This window comes from Anolis sagrei, chromosome 4 (assembly GCF_037176765.1).
Source record: "Anolis sagrei isolate rAnoSag1 chromosome 4, rAnoSag1.mat, whole genome shotgun sequence".
NCBI classification, from domain to species: Eukaryota; Metazoa; Chordata; class Lepidosauria; order Squamata; family Dactyloidae; genus Anolis; species Anolis sagrei.
In genome coordinates, this window is record NC_090024.1 from 71,669,404 (window position 1) to 71,681,196 (window position 11,793).

The window sequence follows — 11,793 nt, forward strand, 5'->3', positions numbered from 1 at the left end:
TTTTGTAAAACTCAAATTAGTATGTTCTGTTTTCAAAGCAGCACTAAAAATTATCTGAGTTCCCTACAAGGTTTGCCTTCTTCTGCTGAAACCACTGATTGCCTCCCATCTCTATTAAAAGTACACACAATTAACAATAACTGCAGTTCTGGGTGTGGTTTACCAAAACACGGAAGAACATGTATGCTTAGATGAGACTCGGCTTACTTTCTTATATGCATTCTTTTAACCTTTGTTGTATTTTTACAGCATTTTAATCAATATGCATTCGTAGCATGAACATGGAAAATTGCCAGATAAATGTCTGTTGTTTGAAAGTATGCCTTGGAATTATAGAACTAGCAATATATCAGACACTGTTGGAAATGCAACTCATATCAATTTTCACTAGTTTTCACTAGTATGCCCAATGATCAGGTTGCTAGAAAGGTGCAGTCTAACATTGAGTCAGAGATTTCTCTACCATCAGTACATACCCCAGTATTTCGAGAATTCATTTTAGACTGTTGCCTAATTGAAGTAAAATTTGGGAAGAATGAATGTATGGCAGAGAATACACATAAAACCATAAAAGAACAAAATGGAGTGAATCCTTGTCTTTCCAATGCATGGAAAACAGTTAACCTGTCCTGTCCTTCCTGTACTTCAACTAGGATTTGAATGGGATTTTGTATCCCATAATGATTCAAATTGCCACAGGAAGGTACATTCAAAAACCCCAGTGAACCCACGAACACATTATGTGTGAGATCTATGCAACACAAAAGTAATTTGTAAAGAACATATAAACAGAGCTAATACACAAAACTATACGCAAATGTGAAATACAGAGATGCTAACCCAAGTTCAGTGTGATCCAAGATATTCAGGATTTGGGCTAAAAGTTACTAAAACTTCAAACACATACTGACTAAATGTAATGAGAATTCCAAGACAAGAAAGAAACAAAAATGTGGACTTTAAAAAACAATCATTTTTTTAAAAAAATGGAAAGTACTATAATTAACACAGGTTGAGAATTTCTTTTTAAGAATGTTTTTAAACTGACACTGACCTTTTAATGGCAAACTTAATAAAAACATGTCTACCATAATTCTGACATGCAAAGCAACTTGTATTCTGCCAACATCATTTGTAATCATATTTATTCCTTTAGAAAAAGGAGAAAAATAAAATTAATTAAATGTCTAATCTACCTAGATTCTCAACAGCATAATTCACATATAATTTTAAAAATTAAATAGTTTTTTTCAAAAATATCAAAATTCATATTAAATATTTATTTCAGCTCAAACTCAATTTTCCCCTATGATTCACAATCACAATCACTTTTGACACTGACGTAAATGTGAAAAGAAGGCAAGTTGGACATGAAACCCATTTATTCTGAATCTAAAGTTCATCAGCATTTTGGTTACATTGACACAAAGTAGGTGAATTTGAATTCAACCTGAGGTTTCTTCTTTTATCATTAGGAATCAATGACCTTTCTGGTATACAGTATTGGATTAAAACTACTCAAAAGTCTTTGGATGCTAATAGGTGAAGCTGCAACAAAAATAGATAAATAAATATAATAAAATAAAATATACAATTTATGATTTCTTCATCGCTCAGCTATATAAATTTTCAGAAGCTTCCCAGATACCTTGGTTCTGTGAGACATTTTAATAGCAACTGTTGGTAACATATTTGATCCGGACAGATTCAGTGTAGAACTGTTTTTCTCTAAATTGGACATTATTTTTGGAGCACTCAAAAAATATCAAACCACTGCATATTCAAGCTTTAGTAATTAAATCCATGAAATAAAGACCAGGAAAGCACCAAAGAATCCCAGCAATGCAAAAGAAATGCCATTATTTTATGTTCAAATAAGATATTCACAGCTTTCTGGAACAGATTCTGGAAATGTCCGACAAATTCAGAAATGTCATTCCCTTTTCACATTGTTACTCAAGGATCAGATAGTGTATTCTGTTCCTCCATGTCAGCAAATGTTTCCATTAGATCAGATGCATGACGCAAGCAGAACTGTTCACTGGTTAGTTTCATTGTGAGCTACAAGGTATGTTTGTGCTTGCTTTATCTTATTGATCAGTCTGGCTTTCTTCTTTAGCACAAAAAGAGTCAGGAAAAGAATGATGATGAAAAAACACGAGTAACACAAAATAAGATAGTTTCCAATCGTGCAAAATTTGCTTCACTTGATAAAGCACTTCTTGACACAGTAATGTCCAAAGATTTCACTCCCCCAGAAGATAACAGTATTGAAGTTGATGCTATTCTTAATTTCTCTTGATATTATTAAGGCTATACAAACACAAAGAGAGAAGAGTATCGCAAGAACACTTCATCAGATGTTGAATTCTTCTGGCTTTAGGATAAGCTCTGGACAAGCAGTTGTGTGGTCCCAGTTAATGTGTCTCTTCAGGACAAGAACATAATGAGAATGAAGGGAGGAAAGTCAATGATCCCAATAATAAAATCCAAAATTGACTTTACAATCACAGGTACAAATTGCTCAGGTTGGTGATTTCATTTCTCTTAAAGATCACTGTCATCTAAAACTACTCAGAGCCATAGGTTTCTCAAGAAACTGTCAAGAGTCAAAGCAAAGAGTGGTATTGAGAAGATTTCCCATTCTTCTATTATGGCAGTCTGAGAGGGTGGCTGGAATTGTTGGCAATGTCTAGCCAAGTTCAGGGAAGAGGAGGAGGACGGTTCTTGCATGTTCTTGTTAGGTTTTTTTAAAAATGATTGGATCCTTGTTCCAGCTTGCAGATTAGATTTCTCCTTGGCATCCCTTTATAGTGGAAAGACTAAGAAGCCAGAAAATGTTGAATATTTCCATCCTCCCATGAGATTCCCTCTCTCCAGTTTGAGATGCACTTTGTCTTCTCTTTCCATAAGGAGCAAGACCCCATTGCTGGCTGCTTCTCTGGTGACATCTTGGTCTCCAGCAAAAGCTGAAATCACTGGATAGCCATTTTGCATTAAACTAACCTGCAATGAAAAAGAAAAAGAAATTCATGAGTTTTCTTCTGAGTTTATTATTACTTCATGACATAGAACACACACAACCATACCAAATTCAGATCAAAATGCATTAAGTGAATTTGTAAAAACCAGAGCTAATAGATCTCTTTGTAGGCTAATACTGGGGTGACAGTGTCAAAGTGCCCTACTATCGCCCTACTAAGCTCTGTCTGTGGATGACACATAAACCCTTTCCTTTCCCATGTAGTCATCTCAGAGCAAGTTCTGAGCAGGAGTGGGAAATCGTAGCCTTGGTTGAAGGAACCAAGTCTATCCTGCAATTTTACAGAACCAATAAAAAACACAGTAATACATTCACATTATTAATTCTTTTCTCACTGTGTTTTATTACAGAGCCACCCAAACAGTTTTATAAAAATAATAATAAAGTATCCTAAGTCTCCAGTATCAATACATACCTGGATAGTTTGTCTGTTATATACTTTTACAACATGGAAACTGAAACTATAAATTCCTTTTCTTGGTGCTACAAATATACTGGAAGCCAGGTCAAAATGATTGCCAATATTAACTAATACCTGGAAGAAAAGAAAGAAAGAAAGAAAGAAAGAAAGAAAGAAAGAAAGACAGAAAGAGAAAAAAATCAGGTCATAGCTTTTCACAAGTAAGGTGAGACTGGGAAAAGATAGGGAGGATTCTTGAGCAACTTGCCAAGCAATGGAAAGCCACTGGCATTTGCTGCACAATTAAAATGGACTGTAGGGGGAAGAGGTCAGTTTCCAAGGTGTTTTAAAAGGATCGGCTCAGGAAGCCGATTGATTTACACAGTGTGCACCCGCAGCCTCTTGGAGGGAATGAAAGGAGTCTGGTGGCAGCCTGTGTCTTCACAGTGGAGGAGAAAGCATAATATATATCATTGCTGAAAGAGAGACACATACACAAAGAACTGGGGGAGGGGGCATTAAAGACGTTAGCTTAGGATTTTGCATTTTTATGTGACAGTATTGAAACTAATTGTGCCTCATGAGACTTGCAGAGTTAATGTGAAATAAAATAGACTTAGTCACGTCTCATGTGATGGAATGGTCGAACAGAATTCAAATGTTAAATAACTAGCATCCATTTCTCTCTCTCTCTCTCTCTCTCTCTCTCTCTCTCTCTTGTTTGGCAATTTGCATCCTTCATTCTCTTTTCTCCAGAAGCAGCAGGGATAATTCAATTAGGCTTGAACAAATAAGTAGAGTAGATGCATTTTAACCCACAAGGACTTAGTACATGGATTTAGTGGTAAAAGGAGTGCAATTAGCCAATTATAATAATGTAGAATGATATCCTAAGCCAAGTTATGAATGCTTCAGAAGCATCTCCTTGAGTAACGAAAGCAGGGAAATGGAGTGGATCCAAGAAGAAGGGATTTATCCCAGTCATTTGCATGCTTAACCTTGCTTCTTGCATCTAAATACAACTTGCGGTCTTCTAAGAAAATGGAAATGAGTATTGACATGACCGTGAAATAGGCCTACAAATTTTTGTAGCCCCTCCCCCCACTTTTTTGAGATTTTGGATTTGGAAAAGCAGACTCCCACCCCCCAAACTTCTCCCAAATTTTCAGAATGAGACTCGAAGCTATCTTCTAAGCTGTCTTCTCTTGTAACTGGTTGCAACAACTTGCCTGGGATTTTAATATGACAGTTGAGAAGGGAAACTTCCAGACAGAGGGCTCTTAACACTACTGGTCAAAAAACACTGTGCAGTTATTCACCCTTCTGTCTTAATGGATTTTCTATGTTAAAATGAGATTGAAGCAGTGGGAAAATACAGAAGAGTGACAAATGAGCCCAATGTAATTCTGCAAAGGAGGGAATGTGATTGCTCACCATTCAACCTTCAGCTCTTCCTGATGTCCTCTCTTAACAAAGACTGCACTAAAGGCCAATGGTGCAATGCCCACAGACCTTAGAAATCCAAAGCTCCCCTTAGGATTTATTTCCTAGTCGCTTTCAAGCTATCTCCTTTTTGAAATCTGTTTAAAGAAAATCTGAATATTGGGTTACTGTTAGTTTTCTGGGCTGTATGGCCATGTTCCAGAAGCATTTTCTCCTGATGTTTGGCCCACATCTATGGCAGGCATCCTCAGAGATGTGGGCAAAATGTCAGGAGAGAATACTTCTGGAATATTGCCATACAGCCCAGAAAACTCACAGCAACCTAGTGATTTCAGACATTAAAGTCTTCAACAACACAATATCTGAATAACGCTCATACTCTGCAGCAAAGGTGTGGGCATAAGCATGGACATGCAAATTTATGCAAATGAATTAAAAAGCTGCTCAGCGGTTGGCAGGCGATCTTGACTAGACTTCAGTTTTTAAATTTCAGAGGTTACCGTGTCAGAATTTGTCTTTACGGAAAACTTGGATAAAATAAAATAAAAAATGAAGGGCCATTGATCCTTGAGATCTTATCCCATTTCCTTACAGAATACTCATCGAGACATAAATATGTTTATTTGCAATCTCATACTCATATCTCTAGCAATAAATGTAACATGTCAAGATATGTGATCAATGTATCTTACTGAATTTAGCGTACTCCCTAGAAGGGAAAGGGTTGGACCCGTGCAGTCCTTTCAAATTATGTAACTCCAGGATTCAATGATTCCACATACATAGGGTTGTAAGTTTAGTCTTTACAAACAGAACAAAGAGATACCATGCCATAGGTGGAAATAATGTCTTATAATGGCAGGAGAAAACAGAATATTTAAAACAAAACAAAAAAATGATAACCTTTTTTGAATTATTCTCTCTAGAAATTTTAAATATCAAACCAAGTGCAAAATAAAAATGATAATCTGTTTTAAATTATTTTTCCTAAAATTGTATAATAAAAAGCAGGGACAAAACAGATTGCATACAGGACTGAAGAAATAATCCTTTGGCTAGGAATGTCAGATAGATACACATAAGACAAATCAAATAATTCTTACATTAACTAAATGTATCATGGGCATTATATTTGTTGCTTTGTTTTAAGGCTGTATAAACCCTCCCAATGCAGTGTTTTCTCTTGGACTACAATATTGCAAAGGAATCCTTAAAAACATATCGGCTTTCTGAAACAAGTCAAGAAAAAAAAAGCCTAAGCTTACACTGCCTTCGACTGTCCCTGCTCTGCATTTACACCTAAATTCCCTAGATTTACCAACTCTTCTTTTCTAGGACTGGTTTTTTTCTGATTTTAAACGGAAAGGACCACCACTACTTAGGATCTGAAGACCACAGATAAGAAATGAAGTCTATGATGAAGAAGGGTCAATAAAGGATAACACTGATAAGGCTGTAGGGAAAGATCACTAAGTTCTGGACTCTGGAATGGATGGATTTAGACAGCTGGCTCTGAAGAACAAGATGGCAATGAGGTGGAGGAGAAGCTAAAAACAGTGAGATGCCATTGTGCCAAGTTGAGCATCCCTTATCTGAAATCTAACCCTGAAAGTCTTCAAAATTGTTCACATGGGTGTCTGAGATAGTGTATGTACCCAAATTTGTTTTGCACACAATTGTTTATAAAATTACCTTCACTGTTTGTGCACAAGATGTATCATTCATATACACAGTGTACATGAAAGATACATTAATTTTCTGTCCCCCACCATCAAGATACCTCATTATGCCCATATATTCTTTTTAAAAAAAACCAAAAACCAGAACATCTGAAATCTGAAACACTCCTGGTTCTAAGTATTTTGATATAAGGCTGTCAACCTGTACCAAGAACCTTTGCTTCCTGCACAAAAATTATTAAAAATATTGTGTATAAAATTACCCTTATTTCAAGATATTTCATTATCCGTATGCAAGTACAGGCAGTCCTCAAGTTACAAACAAGATAGTTCTTAAGTTGAATTTGTTTGTAAGTCGGAACATGTACATTTTTAAGTGTAACTCCAGCCATATATGTACATATGTGTGTGTATGTGTATGTATGTATGTATGTATGTGTGTATATACATATATACATACATACATACATACATGCTTTTGATAGCATAGGGAAGGGTTATCACACCTATGGTATTTGTTTTGCTGTCTGTGCCCATTAAGAGGATTTCACCTCACTTTGTTCCCCTGACAATTGGATTTTGAAAAATGTGGCTTGTTGTGGAAACAAGGCTTGGTGAGAAAGCTTCAGTGGAGAGCCCTTTTCCCCATGAACTCCTTCTGGTGTGAATTTCCCTTCCTAGGGTCAGTTTTTCTCATATCCTGTTGTCTTACCCTATTCTTAAGTATGGATTGTTCATTAGCTGGATGTTTGTAACTACTGAACTGCCTGAATTCCAAAATCTGGAAGAGGGGAAATCCAAAAATCTGAAAAAACTGTTTCCAACCATTTCAGATAAAGGATACTCAAGTTATATCAAAGGGGCTAGAGCAGGCACGGGCAAACTTCGGCCCACCATCCAGGGGTTTTGGACTTTTGGAAAGGCCTTTTCCTTTTTCCCCCTCAGCTGCTTAAGCTTAAATGGCTGAGAGGGAAAAGGATGGGGTTTGAGGCTGTTAGGAGCCCCTGGCGGCGCAGTGGGCTAAACTGCTGAGCTGCTGAACATGTGGACCATAAGGTCACAGGTTCGAATCCAGGGAGCGGCATGAGCTCCTGCTGTTAGGCCCAGCTTTTGCCAACCTAGCAGTTTGAAAACATGTGAATGTGAATAGATCAATAGATACAGCTTTGGTGGAAAGGTAAGGGTGCTCCATGCAGTCATGCCAGCCACATGAGGTGCTTATGGACAACATCGGCTCTTCGGCTTAGAAATGGAGATGAGTACCAACCCCCAGAGTTGGACACGACTGGACTTAATGTCAGGGGAAAACCTTTACCTTTAGCTGAGACTGTTAGGAAATGTGATTGAAGTCCAAAACCACTGGAGGGGGGGGGGAAGTTTGCCCATGTCTGGGCTAGAGTGCAGCCAGAAGTTAAGGGAGGGGGGTCACAAGAGCCATGCAGGAGGAATGCCAAAGAAGAGATCCAAAGAAGGACCACCATAGCTGCCAGGGAAAAGGACAAAGAGGGCAAGAGAGGTGGAGCAAGGTGAGCCAGGAAGGTAGTGATGTTCTCAATCCCAGGGCGTGGTAGATGGAGTGGGCGGGGCCGGGCTTGTGTGGGCGGGGCTTCGTCGTCGGGGGGCGGGGCTAGCGCGGGAGCGGCCGGGAGGGGAAGGGAGGGGAGCGCGCGCCTGACCTGGTCGAAGTAGATGGTCATGGTGCGGTTGCTCATCTCGGAGGGCTCGTGGTTGGTGCTGCGCGTGGCCGAGAAGGCCACCTTGGCGCTGCCGGAGCGGACGGAGATGCCGAGCGAGGAGGTGATGGCGCCGTCGGCCGAGGGGCTGGAGTCGCACACCACCAGGCACTTGCCCTCCAGCACGATGGGCTCCGTGTCGTTCAGCGCCGCCACGGCCGACCGGGCGCAGGGCAGGAAGAGCGCCCCCAGCAGGAGCAGCAAGGCCGCCACCAAGCAGCAGCCCCCGCCCACGCCGCCCTCGGACAGGCGCCGCCCGGGCATCTTGCCGCCCAGGCCAGCCGAAGGAGGGAGAGCGAGCGCGAGCGAGGCTCTTGGAAAGGCAGGGGAGGAGGGCCGGCTCTTTTCCCGCGCTTTTCTCCCCTCACAGGAAGGCGGGCGGCGGGGCGTCGGTGCTGCGGCAGCCTGCGGAAAGGGAAGAGCCGGGAGAAAAGGCAGCCGTCAGGGAGGAAACGGGCGTCGGAAGGAAGGAAGGAAGGGCGAGCTGAGCCGCTCTCCTCAGGCCTCCCTTCTTCATACAGTGGCAAACACACTTCCCCAGTGCGCGTGCACGAGGGTCTCTTCGAAGGCGGAGACCCCGACGGCCCTCGTCCCTCAGCGTCCTGCTCCTTTTTACCATGCCTCAAGGACAGATTTGGCACCCAATTAGACATATTTATACCCAATTAGACATATTTATATATACGAGTACGCACAGACATGCATATCTTGTGTCTATGTGTGGCAGAGGGGAAGCCACTCTCTCTCACACACACACATATACACACACATTTGTGTGCGCGCGCGTGTATCAATGGGACCCGGCTGTGCAGGAGGCAGGGTCAAAAAGCGCGGGATGCTGAAGGAGGAGGACAGGCGAGGTCTCTCCCCTCTTCGAAGACCTCTTTCCCGCTTGGATCCCAACACACTGCAGTCAATATAGAGGCCAGCACACATCCTCATTAACACGTGAATAAGTGATTCCCCCCCCCCCCCCATAATATATCATAGCTACTGCAGGATTCATATCCGCATGACTAGTTAGTGATAGCTATACATAGTCATCTTCGCCCAACACCTTTGTGCAACTTAATATAATAATATGATAAGATTTTTTTTTCATGTCAGGAGCGACTTGAGAAACTGCAAGTGGCTTCTGGTGTGAGAGAATTGGCCGTCTGCAAGGACGTTACCCAGGAGACGCCCGGATGTTTGATGTTTTACCATCCTTGTGGGAGGCTTCTCTTATGCCCCCCCCCCATGGGGAGCTGGAGCTGACAGGAGGAGCTCAATCCGCTCTCCGCGGATTCGAACCGCTGACCTGTGGGTCAGCAGTCCTGCCTGCACAAGGGTTTAGCCCATTGCGCCACGGGGGCTCCTTTTCAGTCAGTGACTAGTATTAAAGTGTGTGTGTGTGTGTGTGCTATCCGGTTGGAAAAGGGGGTCTTCAAAGACGGGAGGGACTCATCCTTCAGTGTGTATGTGTACGTTAGGGGTCTTCAAAAACGGGGAGACGCATCCTTACACACAACACACGCTAAAGGATGAGTCTTCCCCTTTATGAAGACCCCTTTTCCGCTCGGAAGACACACACACACGTTAGTATCGATGCAGTACAGGTTTCCAAATCCTGCTCTGAAGTGAGAGCCGGGTTGGAGTTCTTTCTCACGAGGTTGGCGCGGTTTCCGGCTGACCCCCGTGCGCTCTCTCGGGTCTTTTCGTCCCAAAGGAAAGCAGAGACGCGCCCGGCATAGCCTATCCTCCTTCATTCAGACAAAACACAGGTCTCAACCTTTGCTTCCACCGGCCAATAGCTCTCGCAACCCCTGAGGATGCCTGCCATAGATGCAGGCGAAACGTCAGGAGAGAATTCTCCTAGAACATGGCCATATAGCCCAAAAAACCCACAACAACCGACTCTCACACAGTTCAAAAGCTCCTCTCCCCCTCCTTTACATTTTCCTCCCCCAGCCAGCATATAAAAACCTCTTTTTTTCCTTCCCCCCTCTCTCTTCCCTCCCCCTTCTTTTACATTCTGCCCCAAAACAAGCCATCCCCGTTTTATCTGGTGTTGATTTCCGAGCGCTTAGGCATTTTCATGCGTCAGGATTTGGTTGTGTTTGAATGAGGTCCCTTCCCAGCCTTGTTTCAATTGTATCTTATTAAGGGGGTGGGGAGAGGTCCTGTCGGCGGATTTCCCAACACTGACCCAATAATCTCAGGACCAACTCTGCCCTCGTAACTTTTCCTCGTCTCGATCGCCAGGTTGTCAACCCGGAGAGAAAGAAGGAAAGGAGATCTAGGCAAGGTTCTCGCAAAGCACGAGTGGGCTTCCTATTCCCAAAGTTCCAAGGCAACCCCATCCATCCCTCCGGACGCCCCTTCTTTCCTCCCCCTTCCGTGGCTCCCACCCCGGGCTTGGTCTTTCCCCCGAAAAGGGTGGAGGGGGTCTACCTGGCAGGTCCATGGCGGGAAGCGAGTCAGGCGCAGAGGCGGCCGTCGTCCGGGAAGTTGCCTCGCTTGGAGAGAATGAATGAGCGCAGGGTTAGCTTGTTGCCAGGAGGGAGGAAGCGCCTTCGCCCGCCCATCGCCGAGGAGCCCCCCCCTCCCCGCCTTCCCCCCTTCTCTCCCGACACATCCGCGTTCACCCCAGAGAAACTCCCGCAAGATCTCTCTTTCTCTCTCTCTCTCTCAACACCCCCACTTCTCTGTTTGCGCTTACACACAACGATCTGGACACATCAGGGCATCGCAAACACACCTGGCGCGCTCCTTCTCCCCGGGATGGCCCCGAGACGCCTTGGATCTCCTGGCAGAACTTTCTCCGGATCCCTCCAAAGGGAAGCTAATCAGTAGATCCGCATCGTCTTCTTGAAGGGTGGGTCCTCTCCTCTCCCCCCGCCCGCCAATCCCTTTCCCAAAACCACGGCGGGAAAGTCGAGGGCGCTGTCTTCTTGGGCAAGGGATGGGACCTCTCTTCCGAGCGAGAAGCTCCAGTCCCGACCTGGGCAAGAGGCAGGCGGAGTGGGACGGAGGCAGAGGCGCGGCCCCTTAAAAACCTCTGGAAGGAAGACGGGGCTCGCGGAGCACAGGCGCCTTGTTAACTTGGGCTTCCTGCGCCCTCTTTTCTTTTCTTTTTTTCCTTCCCTTGGAATACCCTGGAATTAGACGTCTGGGGGAAGGAGCTAGGCGCGTCTTTGGAGGGGGGAGCGACTTATATGGCTGGGAGGAAAGAGCGAGGGCTTCAAATGTGGGGGTGGGGCGCCACCTAGCGACCACAAAGCGCTTTCGCCACCACTAGGCTTGGAAGGGAAAGGGATCCTGTGGAGGTGGGTGGGTTGTTTGGGTTGGAGACAGAGCCATGGGAGAGGGATTCCCGGGGAGAGCGAAGGGGGAGAAAGGGAGGGTGAACTTCCAGTTACATCCTCTGTCGCCTTCCCTCCCCTCCTCTCTTCCCTCTCCTAGATTTCTTTCTCCCTTCTAGAAGCCTGGGTAGATCTCCCTTCTGCTTTGCTC

The 11,793-nt window shown here is 43.8% G+C and overlaps 1 protein-coding gene across 2 annotated transcripts; it reads right to left on the minus strand.

Moving 5' to 3' along the window:
* Nucleotides 1-1,364: 1,364 nt before the first annotated feature.
* On the minus strand, nucleotides 1,365-11,588 carry CBLN2 (cerebellin 2 precursor). 2 transcript variants are annotated; one of them, XM_060774990.2, is made up of 5 exons: nucleotides 11,039-11,588; nucleotides 10,732-10,796; nucleotides 8,242-8,703; nucleotides 3,459-3,578; nucleotides 1,365-3,006 (listed from the first exon to the last, which is right to left on the minus strand). In XM_060774990.2, exons 3-5 carry the CDS (start codon nucleotides 8,560-8,562, stop codon nucleotides 2,809-2,811), a joined length of 639 nt encoding a protein of 212 aa, XP_060630973.1. In that variant the 5' UTR covers nucleotides 8,563-8,703; nucleotides 10,732-10,796; nucleotides 11,039-11,588; the 3' UTR covers nucleotides 1,365-2,808. The 2 variants fall into 2 exon arrangements, with proteins under 2 accessions (XP_060630973.1, XP_060630974.1); XM_060774991.2 differs by lacking the exon at nucleotides 3,459-3,578.
* Between the last annotated feature and the right edge of the window lie 205 nt (nucleotides 11,589-11,793).

Coding starts and splice junctions, on each gene's coding strand:
- CBLN2 (XM_060774990.2), bottom strand. CDS start 8,562: ATGCCCGGGCGGCGCCTGTCCGAGGGCGGCGTGGGCGGGGGCTGCTGC. Junction 3,579..8,241: donor TGACCATCTACTTCGACCAG/GTCAGGCGCGCG, acceptor CTTTTCTTCCAG/GTATTAGTTAATATTGGCAA. Junction 3,007..3,458: donor ATAACAGACAAACTATCCAG/GTATGTATTGAT, acceptor TTTTCATTGCAG/GTTAGTTTAATGCAAAATGG.